At 42.0% G+C, this 22,990-nt stretch overlaps 2 protein-coding genes across 2 annotated transcripts in view; both read right to left on the bottom strand.

The window, feature by feature from the left end:
* Positions 1–3,682, bottom strand: part of LOC133003300 (unconventional myosin-Ic-like) — a 56,496-nt gene extending 52,814 nt beyond the window's left edge. Inside the window, exons 1-2 of the mRNA XM_061072985.1 lie at positions 3,588–3,682; positions 3,183–3,468 (exon numbers count right to left, since the gene is read on the bottom strand). Of these exons, the coding sequence (XP_060928968.1) occupies positions 3,183–3,272 (90 nt within the window). The 5' untranslated portion in view covers positions 3,273–3,468; positions 3,588–3,682. The remainder of the gene's footprint in view (positions 1–3,182; positions 3,469–3,587) is intronic.
* Positions 3,683–11,104: 7,422 nt separating this feature from the next.
* ywhae1 (tyrosine 3-monooxygenase/tryptophan 5-monooxygenase activation protein, epsilon polypeptide 1) lies at positions 11,105–22,163 on the bottom strand. The gene is made up of 6 exons (XM_061072813.1): positions 21,926–22,163; positions 20,228–20,427; positions 19,281–19,387; positions 18,744–18,950; positions 17,825–17,961; positions 11,105–12,250 (listed from the first exon to the last, which is right to left on the bottom strand). Exons 1-6 carry the CDS (start codon positions 21,987–21,989, stop codon positions 12,198–12,200), a joined length of 768 nt encoding a protein of 255 aa, XP_060928796.1. The 5' UTR covers positions 21,990–22,163; the 3' UTR covers positions 11,105–12,197.
* Between the last annotated feature and the right edge of the window lie 827 nt (positions 22,164–22,990).

Consider the following 22,990-nt stretch of genomic DNA (forward strand, 5'->3'; position numbering starts at 1 on the left):
CACACACACTGAGGATGTGAGCGTGAGGCAATATGTTGAAACTGTGAGCTGAGAATTCATTTTTTATTTTCAATAAATGAACACCTTTATGTCCTAATAAAATGTCCTTTAAAAATACTCTAAAGCTTTTATTCTTATTAACTTACTGGAGGCATGTGAGGGAGGTCATTGGGGTCATGTGTATTTACCATGATTTCACCCATTGTAATTCTCTATGACAGAAAACGTGGGATCACACATTTCACTCTCATTAATCCTTTTTCATATTTATGGATTTTAAACATTTTAATGTTCGTCTCATTATCTGTTTTCCTGTTATTAGTCAGGATTACCCAAAAACTACTTGACAGATCTCCACGAAACAGGGTTAGGGGTTAGAGTGTGTGTGTGTGTGGGGGGGGGCAATACATCTTGGGGTGGATCTGTATCAGAGGGTGGATGTGATATAGGGTGTTTTCCGCATTTCTATGGATTTCTCAGAGGATAACGCATGTCATGTCGACATGTTTACGGGACTGATATTCATAAAACTGCATATCCAATTGAATTTAAATCTGGTTCTATAAGAAGACTGTTGTGGGCTATCTCAGTGGCATTCTAGTTAAATTATGTTTTGCTGGTATTTTTATTTCTACTGACTCATCTATCCAGCATTTATTTTCATCGGCCAAAAATAAATCACATTCAAAAAGTAATGTAACAACGTGCAACTCTTAAATGTAGACTGGAAAGCTTGTTGCCAGGCCCTACAGCCATGACCTCAGTGACATTAATGACAGATTGCATCCTCGTTGTACGTCAGTTTGGTATGTTCAGAATGAAACAGAGGGAAATACTTCACTACAGAGTGTCTGTCATCCCGGACATGGTTGCAGACTAACACAACTTGTGTCGTGCTCATGTGAAGGTGACCTCACCCTGCTGGTAAGCTGGCTGTCAATGTCCCAGCTGAAGTGCAATAGGTCCACACTGCCGGAGGGTGGGGTGATTGATTCAGCGACCCACAACCGATGGCATTCACAGAAAAACGAACACACACAGACGCAGGCACACACACACTCATACATACACACAGCTTGTATCCTGTTGACAAGGCAATGTCAGACAGACAGACTGTACTGGAAGGGAAAGGCCGGTCATGACACCGACCCCCCCGACCTCTTCTTCCAACTCTTCATCATTCCCACTGTACTTCTGACAACCCAAGACCAGGTAACACTGCCAGAACATAGCCAAACAAATTCAATGTTTCCTCTTGTTTTTGAGTGAGTTACCTCAACAGCAGATTTAAATTCCCCTACTAACCAGAACCCCACATGACTTCAACATTCACCATATTTCTGTGAATAATATAATAAATAATGCAAAAAATACGGAAAGAGTGAAATCCAAACTTGCACATGTGCACACACACACACACACACACACACACACACACACACACACACACACACACACACACACACACACACACACACACACACACACACACACATCCATACAGGGTGATTTGACCTTGTAGGAATGTAGGAAGGAGGGGAAAAGTGATGCTGTGTACTGGAATGTCTTTGTCGCTTCCTCCACGTCCAGGCTACAGTACATTCCACAACTCCCCAGTCATCGCTTACCAGCAAGCAGCAGGTTGCATTAACCACGCCACATTCCTCTCACTATACATTCTAATCAGGTGTCGGCACACGCTAAACTGTACCAAATGGTACCCTCTACCACGGGAGGTACAGAAAGCCCACTCCCTTCATTCCTTAGATACTGTTTATATAGATATTAGACATCAGCTGTCTTTATTACTCCTATAAGAGGCAAGAAAACATACAGTGTGTGGCACATGATAAAATGTTTTATAGCAACCGATTTATGTTATATGTTCCTGCATGGACACGTTATTGAGGTAATAAGTAAACCATAATATGCCAAACAAAATTTCCACATTTACAAATGTGAGTACTTTAACTTTAGAGGGTGAAAATCAAAACCTGCGGCAGTAGAGACGACAGAGTGATTTAATCTGACCTTCCCTGCTGGTTATATACACATATCTGTTCAATCCTTTCAATCAAACTCCAATGCTCATTATGTAGGAAATGCCCTGTAGCGAGCTCGGGCAGAGTAGTGTCTGTTACCACACCTATCACTTCAACCCAGTATAAACGCCACATGGGGGCAGTGGAAACAAGCTGTAAACTTAAGGCACTGACACAGTATCACTTCTCTAGATATGGCCAAGTTTTGAGTTTACGGTTGTCAATCAGCAGAAGGATCAGCACTTGCATTTATAACATTTGAAGTTTCATAATGAAAGTTAAAACTACAACATTCTGTTTGCAACTCCACCTGTTAGACATATCAGTATCTTTTTGCTGCTAAATGCTACACTCTGTTCTTGAGCTAGTCGCTTACTTTGTTAACTGTTAAAAAACTGTTAAAAAACTGCACATACTCTGCAGGAGGACTGCAGAGTTAGTACTATATTTCACCAGCAAGAGGCCTCCTTTCTACATACAGTAGGCTACAAGCTAATGGACCCTTTGTTGATATATATTGATCACTTAAAATTCAATAGTACACGCACTGAAAGTATCTTCCTGTGACATTGAATTTCTGTATTTAGTCACTAACATTGTTCATTAAACTGTGTAAATAAGAAAAACCCAACACGAATGTGGACCTATCAATTCTGCATTTACCAAAGTATGTTTCAAGGTTGACACCTTTAATGTGGAATTTAAAAAAATGCTTCTTATCTGGCATATGTAACTCTTGTCTGCAAGAGTCGTACTTATCACTGTTGCATGGATCAGGACTTTTCATAAATTACTAATAAAGTAATACAATAAAGTTTGTATTACAAGGACATTTAATCCTTTTTATAAGTAATGAACTCTGAAAAATGCCTCTTATTATCCTGGGAGCACTGCTTAAGTCATACCACAGTATTTCTTGTATGCTTTAATCAAATTTAAATGGTAACAGTGCAATTTGAAGCATTATATACATTTTTAAATGTGCTTATGTTTTCCAACATTATCCCCATGGATGCTGATCATATAACGTCAACTGTGCCAGCGTTCATTTCCACCCTCTGAGCCCTGTAAAGATCCACTGAACTGGGGGACGAGTCGGGAAACTCTGTCTCCAGATGTGGACACTGTGTGTGAACTGACCTTGCAGTGGTGGCAGCAGTGTTCTCCATTTTTCCCTGGAGAATAGATTATTTCCCCTGTCGGGATAAGATGGATCGTCAGTTCCATCATTGTTCCTGCTTTTCTCTTCTTCCTCTTCTCGTCTTTTTTTATTTCGTTTATAAAAAAAAAGGGGGATTTTGTCTTTCTGTTTCTTCCCCACAGATGAGACAGATGAAAAGTATTACACCTCTCCTCTCAGGTCCGTTGGCAAATCCTTGGTTCAGGGCAGGGTGAATGTGCCAAGAAGACCATCCCTAGAAAAACCCTGAAAAAGCACAAATGGGACACTTTTACTCTCATCAGATTTATGCAAAAATAAATCATAAATCTCTCCCTACATGCATATGAAGAGAGGCAGGTTGTCTTTTGAGTGGGGGCTCTTACCTTAGGATTAAAAGAGTGGAGAGTAATGATTGGAGGTTCTTAGCTGTGGTGTAGGGGTGTTACCTGTTGCAGAGCGAAGTGTCTCAGTGAAGCCAGCTTCCCCTCACTGCTGCCAGAGGATGTTGCCTCTCTGGTTGAGGGATCATGGGGAGGATATGGAGCTTAGCCTGGCTTGAGATGGATGTCACATGCAGAGGATATGTGTCTTTTGTCTTACTGCAGTGTGTGTGTGATTGTGTGTGTGTGCGTTAGAGGATAAAAGTGTGTGCTCATAGTGTGAGTCTTAAATTAATACTTGCCTGTTCCTGAACATAAACATGTCTTAATGTCTTTAATTGATTATTTTAGGTGACTGTCCCCACAATACGAGTAATCCCTTGACCAGACAATACACACCAACACGTTCATATGCACAAGGCAGATCATAGGGAAGACGCTGCATCCTGTCTGAGACATTCCCAGTACCCCCCCAGTAGATTTAGACTCAGTGTGTGTGTGTCTGTTTGTTTGAAGCAGAGCCACATGTGCCTCCCATAGGATGTACAAGCAAGAGACATGCGTATGCACAGCACGCTTTCTAAAAACAAAACACGCAACTTGTGCTCTCATGGCAGCGTGCTTCCTGTCCCTGAAGACCAGACCAACCAGGTCCAGATCGGCTAGCTGAATGGTTAAAGTGTGCATCGATGTATATACTGTACATGGTGGATGTGGACATTTATGGCATTGGCTTCCCCTCCCATATGTTTCTGGTCTCTCTTTACTGTCACTATCCAATAAAGGGAAATACCAAGAAAAATGGATTTGAACATGTGGTGGACCAATGATTTTAAGCGGTTTTTTTTTTACACAGGATCTTTATTGTATTTTGATATTAAACATTTTATTTGTATTTTTTGCTGGGACTGTACTGTGTGTTGCATCCCTGCAGCAATTATGCTCTAACTGCTGCTTGGCTGCTTTGTTGAGCAGACCCCATTTGAGCTAGTGATTCCAACTTGAGACACATGCATCTTGTCTGAGTGAATAATGAACGAGCAGCAGTATTTAAAAAAAGATACTTGCCTTGAACTTGCACATTCTACAAGCTACAATGTCGGTGCTATGTCAGGGTGAGTGTGCCACAAGATAAGTGTGTGTTTTGTGTGGAGGGGCATTAGTGGTGATAGCAGGGAAGTGGCAATGACACACATCCTTTGAACTCTAACCCCAGTTGGAGGCATTCCTGACAGCCGGGTATCAACAGGAAACCTGCAGCCTTGACACACACACACACACACACACACACACACACACACACACACACACACACACACACACACACACACACACACACACACACACACACACACACACACACACACACACACACACACACACCACATCCACACCCACACACACACACACACACACACACACACACACACACACACACACACACACACACACACACACACACACACACACACCCACACCCACACCCACACCACACACACACACACACACACACACACACACACACACACAGCTCTGCCCAGATCTATTTTAAATTAAACACATATTTTGGAGATGACTAACATCCATGATAAGTGCAAATTGCTTTCTTACTCTCGAATGAAAGTGTAATGACACAAATACAGATTATCTGTTGTTAAATAATACCGTGGGAATATTTTTTAAATAATCCTAATCCTCCTATAGACACAAATACAACTGTAACATGTATTTACCATTGACCTGATGCCAAAAACAATCTCAATGGTAATGAATGTGAATGTTGACACAGGTTTGTCTTTGGAAAGAGGAAGCTCTACCTTACTGTAAATCCATGTCACACAGCGGCTGTAAAAGCATTTTGTTTTCCTACATCCCTGCCCAGATCATCACATCTGTTAAGACTTCTTTCCCTTTTACTTCCTATGGAGAAATACTGGATGTCTGAGGTTGCAGGAAAGGATGACAGGTATGATTCATTTGCTTGAAGGGCAGCACCACAAAGGATAATTTTTTTTAACTTTAGTGTGTCTGCAAGTGCGACAGTGTGTATGCCTATGTATTCCTTAATGGAAAGAAGGTGACTCACGATAAGATGACAGAGGGGGATCCGTCGAGAGATGCTGGAAACAACCTAACACATTGCCCACACACACCCATGTGATTTTCAAGGCCACTACAGGTCGTCCGACTTTATACAAAAAGCTGTGATAGCAACAATAACAATCTAATAACAATAACAAGACAATTTTAACCCTTGATTATTATTATTAATACTTTTTTTTTTCTATGTTTTTGCCATGACAGAGATCAGCACCTGTCGAGGGTCAGTCTGTTTCTGTCTGTGTCTCGGTCTGATAAGGGGGTGACAACCCAAGCGTCGAGCCGATAAGTTGAATGATTCGAGAGATATATGTTCCACATAACGAAATTTGTGCAGTTATTCGATTTTTGAAAATTGTTGAATCTGGATCTGCAAACGATGAAGCAGATAAAACTCCGGTGGAAGAATTTAAGTCAGTATGCTGCATGCTTTATGCATCTCATTGCAGATTAACTGTTGCACTTTTCTGCAAACGGAATGTTGCAGCATATGGAGCAACGTATGTTCTCAACGCTCTCATCCGGGTGGGGCTTCCTTTTCTTGATTTTCCAGAGGGAATTCTTTGTCGTGTGGTTGATACGCAAATGGCTCAGGAACACAACCTTAGTCCAGTGACACATGAGCACAAGAGAAAGGGTTATGTCATGTAATCCAGTTACATAATCGCATTTATTACATTTTAAATCACTGCATCACATTTGCCTCCAAAGTTCTGCGAACTCAAATAGCTTATGAATACACAACTGAAAACACTTTCACTGTGACAGTTGCATTTACTTTGCAGGTTCATGCCCGGTCTGGTTTATATTCTGCTTCCTCTGCAGGTCTGGAGATTGGACCCGGTTGGGGGGGGCAAGGGAGGGAGAGAGAGAGAGAGAGAGAGAGAGAGAGAGAGAGAGAGAGAGAGAGAGAGAGAGAGAGAGAGAGAGAGAGAGAGAGAGAGAGAGAGAGAGAGAGAGAGAGAGAGAGAGAGAGATTTGGATTGGGAGATTGGGATTGGGAGCAGAACTGTGTGCTCATTGTGCACGGACACACACTTTAAGACCCAGTGAAATGAAATGTATGTGCAGTGTTCCATGGACAAAGGGCACTTGCTGCAGGGCGATGTGAAGGGCGTGGGGCAGAGCACAGTGAGCTGGAGTTCACAGGTTCATCCTGCTGTATATTTGCGGTGCCGTCCTGTAACCAGATGCCACATGGAGGCTCAGGCCCAGGCCGGATCAGACCAGGGCTGAGCAGATCTCACAACTGCTGCCTGAAAATAACCCTGTCTATTTATAACTGCTGTCTCTGCAGCAGGAGAGGAAGTGCATAATATTTCATTGACGTTTGTTCCCACTCTGCGAGCAGCAATCTCGCTCCGACAACAGAACGCCACGGCAGTTTCCAGTTTCCACAGGAAGACAGTGGAAGCTTGGAGACGCCGACTAGGCTGCAAGATGTAGAAGAGGAGGCTGCGGACTCCAGCACCGAAACACACCCTCTAACCATACACTGTATATACTCAGTGTCCTGGAAAGTTGCACTATTACCCCTATCAGCACATCCATTACCAGTCCCTGTGGAAACATGCAAATCATTTTAAGGTGATGTGGTGCTTTCTCACGTTAGATGGAACTTGCTGCCCTCTTGAGGTTTCATGTTACAATGGTGGAGAAATCATGTGGTGGCCATGGCAGCGTGCCTTTCACCACCTCCAACTCAGGGTGATCTGTTGGCATGACAGTTAACAATTACCAAAGAACACTGAAGCTATGTTGTGCCTGCTGTAACCACACAACCCTGTAACATGGAAAATCATCAAATATGTATATTAAGATATGTTGTATTTTAGATGTAACACTATCAATCATATACGTATTAATTGTCTTATTTTGATTTGGGATCTGGGATTTTCATTCATGTTCAGCCATTTCTCCTCTATGTTTAATCTTATAGAGCCTTTAGCTAAGTATTTGAACAAAGTATCCATAGATACCCAACTACTTTAGCCAATTAGTCATTATTTTTCACATCAGTTCAATTCCAGACATTAAGGCATTTAACACAACAGCAAAACATGGTTTATCAGCATTTCCTTCCTGGCATTGAGGAGACTTGTCAGCAGGTAACTAGCTTTTCCATGGGAAGTTGTTTTGTAATCTGTTTTATCTGCTGTTGTGTTTTGCACTCATGTGCCACTGAATACATCTGTCAAATGACATCATCTTTCCACTCACCCCCTGGTTACCGTCGAGGTTTCCCCTGGTGGTTGTCACTCAACGTGCTGAAGCACTGTGTTTACACCATGTTAACACAGGCCATACATGAGGTTCTCTATCAAATGTAATGATATAAAATCAGTAGTCACAGTAGTGGAAGCACAGGGGGGAAAGCGAGGGGGGGTTACACGTGAAAGGCAAGAAGAGCTCCTGCTATGGTGTTAATGTGATGATACTGAGCAGAGAAATTTAATCACAAAGCTGAAAGTCGACTGGAAATGTTGATCAAATAAAGATGTGTGATAGATAAGGAGGTAATGTTGTTGTGCCTGAATGTCTGGTGCAATCTGTCATTATGCAGGCAGATCACCATGCTTTTACTGCATTTCTTTAAACAAAGGAGTCTAATGTGTGATCTGAGATTTATTCTATAGTCATGTGACCCTAACTTGTACTGGGATCCTGTCTGACACTTAAACCTAAAATGTTGATTGAGCCAAGGAGCTTATTTTTATAATATTATTACTATTTGTTTGTAAGACTACTTGACAAATTACCATGGAATACAGTATGAGTCAGGGAAGAATCTGTAAAATGTTGGTGTGGGTACAGGAATCTAATTTTTTTACGTTTTTGGAGATTTTTGTAGTGAACAATTCATGGATTTTGATGAAAAAAATGTAAGATGTTTGGGGGACTGATATTTATAAGTGTGTGCAATTTGGTGTGGATACAAAAAATTAATACAGATTCAGTGAATTATCAGTGCCTTGGCAGAGCTCTGTATTTAGGGACATTCTGGATGTATTTCAGACTGACATTAATTGTTTTTTCATCACTTTACAACAAACCAAGGCACAGAAATCAATCCTGGTCCTGGTAGAACTCACTTTCAGTGTAATTTGTGATCCCTGTTATTTCAGCCTTCTCCTTATAGTCTGGCAATGATTATGCCAGGATGTCAGTTAATATTGCAACATTCTAATATGGTATGGAGCCGCTGTCCGAAGGCCTTGGCGGCTGGCGCCATGGCCAGGTCCTAAGGTTCTTGTCAGACACAATCAGCACTGCGATCCAAAGCAACAAGAACCAGCACGCCCCCAAAAAGTCCATCACGTTCATCAGTGCTGGGGAGAAGGCGCACCATCAGCCTACCCCTACAAAAGGACTTCTTGGCACGCAATGGACTGGCAACTCCAAGTTCCCAGAAAAAATTGCAACCATGTCGCACCGCCCAGACATAGTGTTAACATCGGAGTCTACAAAGCAAGTCGTACCGATGGAACTAACCGTCCCCTGGAGACCGGATCGAAGAAGACAATGAACTTAAGAGGGCAAAGTACAGCCATCTCGTCGCAGAATGCAGGACCAATGGATTGAATACCCGCTGGGGCTTTGCCTGCCACTTTCTAATAAAGACACTGAAACTCCTTGGAGTAAAAGGAATTGCAGCCACAAATAGCATCCTGGAGGCTGCAGAAAACACCTCAGGATGGTTGTGGATCCGGAGGGGGGATCTGTGGTGTAGCCAATTGGACACAAGTCGGGGGCTGATCCACCCCGGCTGGGTCGCCCAGGCGAGAGTGTCTGCTTATCAAAGACCCGAAAAACCCTATGACCTTGGGTTCATTACTGAAAACGTTTCCAAGTAGCACCAGTAGATGGATTGTGGAACTGGAACAAATAGACTCAAGAACAGATTCTCCCCCTGGTTCATCAGAACACTAAACTACTAACCAATAGCTATAGCGACTCTTATATTTACAGTATTTATCTTGTATTAACTGGTTTGTCTTCATATTTTTCATTATTTTAAACTTCTTATTAATCTGCACTGTTTTTTCAGAAGTAGCACCTCTAATTTAATTTGACTGCTTTCTCTTACAATGAAGGCTTGATTCTAATCAATGAATTTATGACAGATGAATTCATGAATGAGTCCAACTGATTAACACTAATGTACTGGCTAGAATTATATGGATGCAAATGGATGGAGCTGGTTACAGCATAATTTCTTTCTACCTGCTCCTCCTGCACATTTGGACCCTCTGAGTGACAGATGACTGACTCCACCCAGATCTCACTGCACCAATTTATAGTCATCAGGTTGACGTCTTCGAGGCTGTGATCTGTGGGAAACTCCCCCTTGTTGTGTGTGTCAGACTTGACCTGCAGAGGGTGCTTGAAGGGCTGCTGTACAACCATCCTGTCAGAGGAAAGTCTTGTCTCCTCTCATAAATGTACGAGGAAGAAGTGGAGTCGTCTTCTTCATCATTACTCTTAATAAACCTGCAGACCACCCCCCACATGTATCATTATCAATTGTTTTTTATTTTCAGCCATCTATGGGCTGAAGCTGGTCCCACTGCAGACAGGAAGTCCCTTTGACTTGCTCTCGGTTTGTCTGCCTAACAAGTTCACCCGTTTTCACCTGTGAGTCTAAATTTAGGCTCAGCTCTGAGCTCAGGCTGTTATTACAGGGGATGTAACAGTAGAATAGCATGCAACTGCTGCAGAGGTTACAAGAAAATGAAAGTGGGGAGGCAAAGGTTAAGGCCTCCTGGTACTTTCGGAATGAACATGTATGAGTTTAAGGTGGATGAGCACACATACCACCCATTATAATTATGACATATTCAAACTAATAATCAGGTTTTTTTCAGCCACATGGAAAGATTCCTGACAAAGTAGTAGTGATATCTATTGTAAGGGGTTAACCTGAGCTGCCTGCTAGTTAAATACTTGTGTAAGTCACTCCACTTCTGACCATCACTTCCATCAGCTAGTCACACAGTAGCAGGCCACTGTGGCAGCAAAACCGCAGGCAGTAGGATTGCATTTGTCTCTCAAAACCTATAAATAGACCATATAAATTTATGATTATGCTCACAGTTGCCAACTCAGAATCGAGCAGCAACATCTGCTCTGTGTGGCAACGTTGTTAAGGTCTGTCTGCTTTTGTGGTGAAGAAAAGAGACACTAACAACGGTCTTTGAATTGTGAACAAACACCTGCGAGTTACTCATCAAACGCAGTTTATTTTGATGCAAATTCTATCTGGCAGAAGCTTCAACAAGAAAAGCAAGATTCCCCTTTACTTTAGTCCTGACCATGTTAAAAGAAATTGTTCCCTGGATTATATCTGTTCACATAAGACAAGATAAGCAGCAAAATCAGTCTTCTAAAGGCATATAAACAAAATTAAAGCAACCAGTCAGTTTGTAATGTTTAATTTAGATTGTTTAATGTTAATTCCATGCTGTGTTTCAGTAAGAACAATACAGATTCCCTGTCTGTGGCTCCAGTCAGATATCCAGTAGTACAAATCAGCTCCAAGTTACACATAATGAAGCAAAACAAGAAGAGAAACAAAGGAAACAAAAGAAAAAAATAACCTCTGGACCAAGAGGAGCTTTAGTGAAGAGTAGGGGAGAAGCAGCAGAGATGTGTTAACGCATGCAAGCGCTGACTATCTTGATTTTAAAGCTCTCTGTCGAGGAGCAGGGCCAAATTGAGACTTGTCTTTTACACAAGTGAGAAATCTCCCAAGTTTTGAAAATTAAAACCACCAGCTAGCCGCAAGTCGACCTTCAGAGATTCAGCATGTTTGCACAGTTACAGTATTTCAGCACAAGGTACAGTCCAAGGACAACTACAAAAACATGACAGAATCACTATGGTGTAAAAGTTCAGCACTTCTTTGCCCCACATGGATATCGCGAATTTTGCCAACTTCCACTGAAAACCTAAGTTAACACAAAGGGCACTTGCAGTTTTCAAATTACCCATAAAAAAAGATGATCGCATTCGACATTTCACGAAAAACAGAGATAAAATAGCTCCCATAACTAATAGTCAACATTATCAGTAATAAAAGTTAATTTCTGTAATTACATTAAGAAAAAAATCTCAATACATCCAGCAACTGATAAAAATATTGAGGAAAAAGCAAAAACAAAAAACAAAAATACAACGAAAACAAAGATAACATCTCAGAACTGCTTGTACCAGGACAAAAAAAAAAGGGGATTCTTATTATCTTTGTCTGTCTAACATTGTATTTCCTGTCTCAATTAAGTGGTATTTACTTGAATGATGTAAGGGCTAATATAAAAATAAAAAAGAAGAGAAAAATAAACCAGCTTAACTCCGTAGCTCTGCTGGGCCACGGAACTGCAGAGGTGGAAGAAAGGAAAAAAGGGGAAGGAGAGGAGGAAGGTGAATTTGAGAGGGGGGGATGAAGTAGGAGGGATGAGGAGTGTGAGGTGGTGAGGGAAGGGTCTCAAGTTGTTGGCTGTTGGTGGCATAGTCTCACTGGGCCTCGTCCTCTACGTCTTGCAGTACCTCTTTATTCTGTTCTTCACCTGGTGGAGAAACAACACGGTTAAAAATAAACAAATCACTGTCGTCAGATTGTGACTGCTCAGTTTAAAACAAGGCTTCTACTGTCAACAGTGAGTGAGAGGCAGACAGGCTTTATGTTCGGTACAAAGCCCGATGAACTCCGTGAAAACAAAAATATCCAGTTTGGAAACGAGCAAAATGTCAAGGCTATTATTAACTTTTTTTAATGAAAAGAGCTAAATACCTATTACTATCATTTAAAACCGGGGGAAAAAGGGGCTTGTAGCCAAACCAGCATTTCATTCGTATCTCCCCCTTGATTTCTGTTTAAGCCTTTTCTGAGCCACAAGAGGATTTTTTTTGCCGAGACAACAGGGTTTATACCACTGACTGATATTTAAGTTGCATTTCTATAGTATGTAAATGGTGAAGACATTTCAATTTTTTACCTGAAGATGCAGTACATTGGAATTTTTCAAAATACAACATATCTTTATGTGTAGAGGAGCTGTCATTGCACAGCCTGAGAGCACTGCAAAGATACTTCCTTCTTAAGTGTCTGAACAAACCACGCCCTTTTAACCAATCACAGAATGCCCTAGTCAGAGGCGGTCAACCACAATGTAAATGCCCTTCTGGTTTGCTCCGCCCTTGTCTCTGATGTGTCAAGCTACTGTTGGCTGCTAGAAAACGTTGCTGAAACTGAACCACAGGCTAGCAAGCTCCTGACTCCTGAATTATGTGAGACAGTGTAGAAGAAGGTAAAGGGCTGGGGTGGTACACATGTGTGTATGGGGAGGCATTATGAACCAAACACACAACATGCATATAGATATCACAGGTACTGATGCATTAGCACATCAGTAGCCTTGTGCTAGGTGGAGCATAATTAGGGATGCACCGATCCGATATTTGTATCAGTACCGATATTGAAGAAATTTCTAGATCGGGTATCGGTGACAATGGGCCGATCCATATCGGCGGATCTATTCAGTGTAATTCTATGCTGTGCGCTGTGAGTGACGTCATACGCAAGCAACACGCCGTGTTTACAAAATGCAGCGAGCGAAAGGATCAGCTCCCCCGTGTCACTTATGAGTTTAACAGCACACTGGGGGGGTCCGGTGGCGCCTCACGGCGTCGCTGGTGCGGGGGGCTTTTTCTCATTTTCTTGGGACCGCGGGGTGGTGTCCGCCGGAGGGGCCCCCAGCGGGCGACGTAGCTGAGGTGATCCCCGAGAAGGGCCCGACACGCGTCCAGAGTCGCCGCCGCTGCCGACCGCCGTACCCGGTCCCCTCCGACGGCCCGCCTTCCGCACCGGCGACGACTCTGGACTAGGGGTGTCACGATACCAAAAATTCAGTAGTCGGTGCCAATACCAGTAAAATAACACGATTCTCGATGCCAATTTCGATACCACGGTAAAAAAAAAGTGCATTATTTGGATGTTGTAAATGTCATATACGGTAATTCAATGTGCTTGCGCTGCGCATATACTGAGGGTTATACGGTAGTTGCGGTCGCATGTGAGTGACGCTTTGTTGTGAGACACGTTATGCATTAAATGATACATCTGCCTCACGCCGGGTTTACACCGGACGCTGAAGCGACGCCAAAGCGACTCGTAAGCGCAGCACCAAGCCTTAAATAACAACTGGCTCCCATCCACTCCCATGCGCCGCTTCAGCTTCCGGTGTAAACAACCATGTGCCGGCGCGCTAAGGATTAGCGCGGAGCGGCGGCGTTGCTTCCGTGTCCGGTGTAAACCCGGCGTCAAACGCAAAATACTTCCATACACGACTCTTTGTGCCTTTTTAAGGCACAAAGAGTCGTGTATGAGTCGCCTCGGCGCCAGCCGAGGCGGTGCGCCTCGGCTGGCGCCTAGCAGCTGACTCAGAACTGGTGCGGACCAGGGGAACCGACTGTTTAATAGGTATCGGCCGATACTAAACCTCAGATATCGGTATCGGAGGTGAAAAACGCGGATCGGTGCATCCCTAAGCATAATTATGAAAAATGATTGTATTGTAGAAATATTCGATAAGCACTCTCTTCTAAATAAGGCTCCAAGAACTCAGCCACAGCCAAATTGAGACTGAGATTTTGAGCGCTATCCAACACATAATACAAGAGGATTTCATTGAGGAATCTTCATCTGTAAATCAACTCTCTACTAAGCTGTCATATGACCAAAATACATGCTGAACCCAAACACAAATTTCACTAGTGTGTGTCACACTCACTCATTCAAGTAGTGTTTAAAAAAAGTGATCAAAAAGTGAAAAAAATCTAAACTCCATCTGCATAGTGGTGAGGAATTAATGAGTGAATTTTCATTTTTGGGTGAACTATCCCTTTAACTGTGGTCAGAAAGTATTTAAATTTGTACAGTGTAGAGAGTGTGCAGTCTACCATGCCAAACCTCGGCTGCTTAATGTGCATACAGGTTTAATAGGTAACTAAGTGAACAGTGAGTGGAACTACCTACACTCTCATGAGCAGGACTGCCCCCCAGCAAAGATTTATTGTAGTGAAGTAGTTGTTAGTTCAAGCCTTCAGTTGATTTTAATTTGAAAAATTTAAGGGGGCATCAGAAGAGTTTGCGTGTCAGGGATGAGGAAGAATGTTACATGTAATATTGTTAGAGGGAAATGGTGATGATAAGTCATTAAAATGTTACTTTTACAGGCACAAGCATAAAGCAAGTAAAGACTAGCTGCTTGTTAATGAGACCGAAGCACTGATGAGTCTGAAAGTGATGGAAGAACCAACAAGGATACTGTGCATTTTGTTGACTTATTTTCGATACATCACGCTACTTCTGAATTTTTAACACCAACACAGCATATGCACAATGCATTCATGCCAACGACCACATTTATCTATGCTATCTAAAGTTAACGTGATGCCATGCTAATTGGCTAACATTAGACAACAAAGTTTGCCTCCAGAGTTTGCAGGATGTCACGACTCAGGGTTAAACTTCTGGAAATTAATCCTACATTTTGGATTTCCTGGATACCCCCGAACTTAATTATCTAATAACCGCAGGGAACCGCCAAGTAAACAATGTCTGTCCGTGCTAATTGAGCGTTTCCACTTCCAGGAGTTTAATGTTTTTCCCATCTTCCACCAAATGACCGATTAAACCTTGGTCGACTGAAGGCCGAATTATAGTTGTTTTTTACGCACGCAGCTTCTACGGACTCGTTTTGGTTTATAGTTCCTTCATGGTTGCGCGTGTTGCAACGCAATTCACCGCCAGACCACTAGCCGGAGTAATGTTTTATGTTGAAGTCGGCTCTTCTTCGTGTGTGGCACACGTTTATTGACATCGCCTCGGCGGCTCCTTAGAGCCTTTTTCTGGCGGACAAATCCGCCGGTCAGTGACGGGTTATACTAGTGGTCATAGTTTCGGATCTTTTCTGCCAAGTGCTCTTCTATTTTGGTCCATATTCATTCTTCTAAATCTTCCGTGGTTTCCGCAGTTTCCGGGCATGAAACCGGAAATGCGACTCCAGACGGGATGTAGTAAGCAGACCAATCACAAGCCTTGCGGGCTGCGTGAGGCTCGCGTCGCTTTGTTGTATAGTTAGAAAAATTGGCTGACGCACGCAAGCCAAGGGGCGTGTTGCGTCTCTCGCGTGCGTGCGTGCGTAAAAAGCCGAGTATAAATCGGCCTCTAGACCAACATTAAGTCAACTATTGGGTGGCAGCCCTAGTCAAGAAAGAGTTTCAACTGACTGTGGTGGGTAGACCGAAGATCCAATGAATGAGTGAGCGACAAAGCAACAGATGAGTGCACTACATTATTTTACCACAAGTTAATTCATGTTGAGGAAAAAGAGGTGAGTCACACACGCAGCAAGGCTTGGGTAAGCAACACTTACAAAGTACAGTTAACATGGGAAATGAACAGTCTGGTTTGTTTCCTTTAGGACTCTACAACAGAAGGAATAAGAAAAAGACAAGAGAGATGATGAGAAATAAATATAAACTAGTGGAATGACCGGAGGAAGAGAAAGAATAAGTCAAATTTGTTTTCCTTGCATCAAAATCCTATTTTGAAAAATGTTAATTCTAGAAGGTAATTTTTCAACGTATATAACTAACTGTTTTAACAAGCTGTAACTTGCAGTCGTGCACAGCTTTCATGACTATAAACACCATTATGTATATTTCTTTCAGTTTTGGGTGAATTAAGTAGCTTAAGAAGCCGATTTCATTTTTGCTATCAAAGATTTGTTATGAAAAAGCAACAGTGGTGGTGACTAATGTCAGAACTGATGGGCAGAGTTGATTCAAGCTAATAACCTTAAAAAAGGTCTGAAATCATGATCTCTAGTACAAAGAAGTAGTACCAAACTGTAGACAATAGCATTTGGGTTGACAGTCCAAAAGAAACATTTTCAGATTTGAATGCGACTGTGCATATATCTTCATAAATGTGAGCTAAATGCTTTTAAGAAAACTATTCAGGAGCACTTTGAAGTTTATTTTTCTCCTGCCTAAACAGGAAGAACAATTCTATGGAGGTGCTCAACAACAGCTGCATTCATTAATCTGTAGTTTTGTAACATATTCTTTCTTTCAATTAATTTCTGTCAATATCATCCTCAAACCATTCAGCCCTAGAATATAAAGCTGCAAGGTAGAGAAACAGGTGATCTTAGGTGAGTTTTTGCTCTTAATGGCTGATTACACTTCAGCCTCTCTGGATCCTGCACTACGTACATGGACATGCAGTGTGAGCAGCATGATACATGCACTGACAGCTTGGGTGGTTGGATGTGTATTCAAACCATTTATCTTTTTGGTCAGGGCTGCACTTCTCACAGTCATTGATCCTCATTATTTCATTATTGATTTTTCCAATTATGTCAAGATTGTATCTACGAAAACATTTGCCTTCAGGCAGATCACCATGGCTTGGTGCGGATGTGCATTGCCAGGTAAGCCCAAACATCTGCTTTATTTTATAATAGATAAAAAGAAATTACACAAAAAACTAGAGACCCAGTTTCTTCAATTGTACAGGGGTCTAGTTCAAAGCAGTGTCACAGCCAAGTCAGAATCAAAGTCTGTGCACACAGTTGTAAGTCAGAGTGGGATATTTATATGAAAAAATTACAATTTTGATAACTTTTTAGATCGATGCTATAGTTATTTGACAGATGTGTCAAAATATAATTCATATGCTTGGTAGCTACAGAATACTAATAAATATTCAAGTAGAGTTAAGTCATGACATCGGATGACAACACTACCACAATCAAGTAGAAGGCTTACTCTTCCTGGTAAAGAGCACAATATTATAATCTAGCAAAGCACGGGTGTTGTATTACTGCTGACTCAAGTTCATCGGCTGCTTGGAGTTATTGACCAATGTTATAAATTCTGTACAAACGTGTTTAGGTGTGCAACAGGAGATGAGTGAGGTGTGGGTGAATTGATCAACAAGGGCCTAGTCCTTGAAAAAGACCTTGATCAGAGACAGTGACAGATTGACACAGTGCCAGTGCAGAGAATATGTCAGTGTATATCATGTACAACAAGAGGTCTTATGACTGGGCACAATGGCATGAGCCTCTTACCTTCTCCCTGCATATCTGAGGTCCATAGTGTCAGGTTGTCACGTAACAGCTGCATGATAAGTGTGGAGTCCTTGTAGCTTTCTTCATTCAGCGTGTCCAATTCTGCGATGGCGTCATCAAATGCAGCCTTCGCCAACCTGAGCAAGCACATTCAGCACTTTGAAATCACTATATATACACTTAAAGATTCAAGCAGATTCAAGAGTTCAGATCAGCGTTATGAGAAATTTGAATAAATGCCTATGAGAATTTTGCTTAAAAGTTTATATATTAAAGATTGAACTGCTATTTTTCAAGCTGCACTATGCACATCTGCCACACTAAATATATTATGCCATATTCTATATCATGTACCAGTTTTATATTCATTTATGTGTGAACATAAAGCTGATGCTACACAGATGGCTTCAAAACTATGTCTAGCAGTTTTAAAGATGAATAGGGGAAATGGCTGTGAACAAAGGTGCCACTGAATAGTGATTTGAGCAGGATGTTAACATAATTAACCATTTTGTCTTACAAACGTTAAAAAGCGTGTTTAAATTGATCGGTGTCCAAACGAAGCCTATTAACATCATTGGAGTTAATGTGGTAATACAATAAAAAATGAAGGTCAACTTGGTGAACACTTTTTTTCCAAATAGAGCATTTACAGCTTCAGCGTCACTTGTCAGAACAATACATATGATTTGGCAGAAGAAAAAACTTTAGTAATGCACTGCAACTGAGACTAATGAGGAAAGATACACTGAAATCATCAGATGGTTCCTATACGATTGTTGTCAGTACACTGACTCTTTGAATCCTTTAAAAAAACAACCTGTGATGACATTTTGATATGTACCCAGATTACTCTGCTTTAACATTGTTAATCAAACTTAAGGATATACAAGAGAGAAAATGTATTGAAAAAACTGACCTGCATGCACGGTCGGGCGAGTTGAGGATCTCATAGTAGAAGACGGAGAAGTTGAGGGCAAGGCCGAGGCGAATGGGGTGGGTGGGAGGCAGCTCGGACATGGCTAGGTCGGTAGCTGTTTTGTAGGCCACCAGGCTGTTCTCTGCCGCTTCCTTTCTGTCGTTGCCAGTTGCAAACTCTGCCAGATACCTGTGGTAGTCACCCTTCCTGCAAATGTTTTAGGGGGAAAAATTACTATGTGGTGCATGACAATATTGGATTTAAATTGTTGCTTTGTGATGGTCTTTGCAGCAAACTGTTCAAGTTGTGACATTGTGAGCATTCACTTTACACAACACATTCCTTTCAAAAATGTCTGAACTTTCCTGATATTGCCAGTATTCTGACTTTGTTTTGCTGTCAGTTTTTTCCAATTCAACTATATAAACATGTCAAATAAGGACGCAAGCCCCAATATTTGTACAACATTATGTGTAAGGAATAGAGAGGATTCATGAAGTCAGCTATTAAGTAATATTAAGACCACAAAGCTCTTACATTTTGTTGTAAAAGACCTTAGACTCTCCGATGAAAGCAGAGGGCAGTAGGTGCCTCTCCAGTGCATCCAGAATATCATTACAGATCGCCTTCAGCTCCGTTTCAACCTGCCACCAAACAAAGACAAAAAAATAAATTATTCTAAAGGCAAAACATTATTTTTATCATACATTTGTCAATGAAGAAATTGTTATAATCCAAATTATAAGTTGGACTGTCAGCAAGCGCCTTAATTTGTTCACATATGACATCCTCTCTAGCTGTACGTGTCCTCTACAGGGCTCCACGGATCAGCCACAACTTAAAAATCAGTTTTTTTTATAGTAGTTTAAGTCAAGAAGTCCGTGGAATTTCAAACTGCAAAATATCTTTTAAATGGCATTCCTGATGCTTTACAATAAACATATACACCAACCTGCAACAACATTACAGCCAGGTACTCTTTATAATGCTGTGATCAGTTTTTATCAGCAATCATATTTCTGCTAGTCTGCTAGTAGATTGATTATTTAATTCCTGTTTATCAAATTTCAATGCTGTTCAATGCTTACCAGGTAATGTGGCAGCAATGAAGAAATGTGTCAGGAGTTAGAGAACTACTAACCAATAAAGTTACAGCAGCAGGATAACTCATCTTTGAATCCCATTAGGTCATTGACTGCAGTCTAACTGCCTCTCCCATCTCTCTGACACGCCCGGCCTCTCCCATAATAATAGCCAGCTCTTGTTTCCCTTCATAAAAGCAAAAGAGTGCACCACTTGCCAACTATGACTCAGATGCAGTCTGTCCAGTAGGTGCCTCATGATGTGCATTATTAATATGAGTAAGTGATTTAACATCAGTAAAGCAAAACTGAAATGCTTTGAAATGAGAAAGATAGAGGGGACAATGGGACATGGTAACTTCATTTGTTCCTGAAAGACGGTCTAAATAATGGCTGCTTTACCGTTTGCCTGTAATCCCGGATCATCTTCAGTTTCTCTTCTGAGCCCTTGCTCTCTTCCCTGGATTCGATACTGCTGATTATCCTCCAGGATGCTCTCCGAGCTCCGATCACATTCTTGTAGGCCACTGATAGTAGGTTCCTCTCTTCCACTGTGAGCTCCACGTTCATACCCGCCACGTTCTTCATATAAGTCACCATCTCTGTAAAGAAAACATAAGTAAATTGCATTTATGCACTGTGCTATTTAAATATTGTATTTCCACACTGTATCTTCAGAGTGCACATCAAGGTGTCTATTATCTCAACATGCTAGCTGACGACATTCAAAAGGAATCCTCATATCCGTTATTATGATGTGTCATCAAGCCCCCAGGAGACAAACAGAGATTCAGATATGTTCAAGGAACCTGCAGCAGGCCAATTATATCTGCTTCACAAACCCATGAGGGTTTTTTTGGTTGGTTGTTTAAAAATGTGTCAGGTGTGTCATGCTTAAAGATGATTATTGGTAACTAGCATGATATGCAAGAGGTAGAGGTGACATGATATGGTGTGATAAGAATACATGTTAAAGTGGCTTCCTCGTCAGTGAAACCTCCACCTATTCATCAACCAAGCAAACACACCCACATAAACCCCTCACTTCCTTAATCTATCATTTATATGTTCTTTATAGGATGTAATTATGCTGGATGAGGCACTGATTTCAGATCGCAGGGTATACATTGCACTTAAAATAATAAATAACTGGTCAAGATATGCAGACTCGCTGTTCTGCTTTAACACAGTGTGAGGCCTATATTCCTTTTCGCAGTATACGACTTTAGAAATGTATCTACCGAGTGTCAGGATTAATGTTAACACTGGACAGCCCGTGGCAGTATAACAATATGACTACGACTTCATTTCCAGCCAGGATACCACATAGCCAGTTTAAATCACTCTGTAAATACACTCGGTCCAAATCCCTTGAATGAGTCATGGCACATTCACTTCACGTTTCTGGGCAAAGGCCGGCGTCTAAAAACAGCCACTGTCCGGCCTGTAATGGTATGACAGTGTGACGGGAGGGTTTTCTCCAATCGATCTGTACAGCCCGTGTTCAGGGGAACACCCCACCAAGTGCACAGATGCCCTCCCACTCACTGCTAACTCACTTAGCGTCAAGGAGCTAACGCCTCGCTAGCGTCTAAATTAGCTTTCGGCAGTCTGCGGGAAAAAAACGATAAAAAACGGATGGTTGTTGAATTGTTAGAATGGTGACATAAACAGCACGATAACATTTGTGCCGATTGAGGGAACAAAGCGAAGCGGTAGCTCAAATGTTCCGCTACAGAGCTAGCATGGTGCAGTGGGGGTGGGGGGGCGACTACTGACAGCTCACGCTCCAGTAATCCGCCATTTTGTTACATCCCCTCCGCTAACGTTAGCCACTTTCAGTCCCAATCGCGCGAAATCCCCAAAGCTCCAACAACCTCCTCAATTAGACATTTTGTTCACGTCCCATTGAATCATTCTGTGAATTAGTCCCTTGTCATGTCAACGAACAACAAGCGCCGAGGTCGTAGTCACATTAGCTGTTAGCCTTGGATAACAGTGAGCAGCTACCGAACACTGCACGGTTACCATTAGCTAGCATGGAGAAAAAAATACCAGCTGCGAACATGTCCCACTCGCAGCCAGCGCTAAGAGACTTACCGTCATATCGCTCTGCCTGCTCGGCAAGCTTTGCCAAATAAACTTGGTCACTTTTCTCGTCCATTGTGTCTGGGATGCTGGTAGCGAAGCGAAAATGATCAAACTGGCAATCACTTAGTGAAAAACACGGTGGCGTGCCAGGTCTGTCGGAGGATCGTACAATCCAGCAGGGTCGATGAGTGGTGTTCCGCCCCACCGGCAGCGCTGCGCTGGGCTGGAGTAATGATGGCGACGAGCTTCATCCGGGTCCTGAGTATATGCACATGAACCACCAGCTGCGATCCGCCCATCAGAAGCTAACTTTAATGTAAGGAGCTAAGCTGCAAGGCTGTAATCTTATTTAAAGAGTAACACTTAATACACGTTATTGTGTTTGCTAATTATTTCCCCATTTAGACATTATGTTGAAGTCCCAATTGACACGAATCTCTGTCTTTCCCCGATGGAATAACAATTATTCTGCTAGACAAATAAGTACATCTGTAATCTGCGACCTCTAGTACTCTACACCCTCAAAGTCGCGTGACTAATTCTGCAGCTCAAAGTGAAAAGTAACTCAAGAGCACCAGGTCTGTGTGACTAACACAACGTTCCTGGAATGACACACTAAGAGATCTGATCACAATGGACTGTGTTAAATCTAACTGTATGTGCGTTCACCTGGGCCTAACATACATCATGATCATCTCCCCTGTGACAACTTGTGATCAGTTCTCACTTTCCCACCCTTTATAGCCGTTTGTAGAAATGACATCCGGAGGACGTCTGTAGAATTCTGCAGTTTGACTTTCACAAAAGTACATTGCAGCAGGAGTTTCTCCGCTCAGATGTATTCACAACAACACAGAAAGCTCAGGGCGGAATTAACATATTACTTTCACTGTGAAGATCACGTTTTCGTTCATGTCAACATCAACACCAGCGTCGGCACTAATCACCAAAACCTCTTGACATCTTCTACATGCATGGTTCTGCTTTTTTATCTAGAGATTTGTTCGTTTTTCTTTCTTAATCTTTGAGTCTGTTGCTTGTCAGAAACACTATCAACACGCCCACTTGCTTGTG

The sequence above is a fragment of the Limanda limanda genome, chromosome 6, assembly GCF_963576545.1.
Source record: "Limanda limanda chromosome 6, fLimLim1.1, whole genome shotgun sequence".
Classification (NCBI taxonomy): Eukaryota; Metazoa; Chordata; class Actinopteri; order Pleuronectiformes; family Pleuronectidae; genus Limanda; species Limanda limanda.

Coding starts and splice junctions, on each gene's coding strand:
- ywhae1 (XM_061072813.1), bottom strand. CDS start 21,989: ATGGACGAGAAAAGTGACCAAGTTTATTTGGCAAAGCTTGCCGAGCAG. Junction 19,388..20,227: donor TCCGGGATTACAGGCAAACG/GTAAAGCAGCCA, acceptor GTTTGGTGGCAG/GTTGAAACGGAGCTGAAGGC. Junction 18,951..19,280: donor AAGGTCTTTTACAACAAAAT/GTAAGAGCTTTG, acceptor AAACATTTGCAG/GAAGGGTGACTACCACAGGT.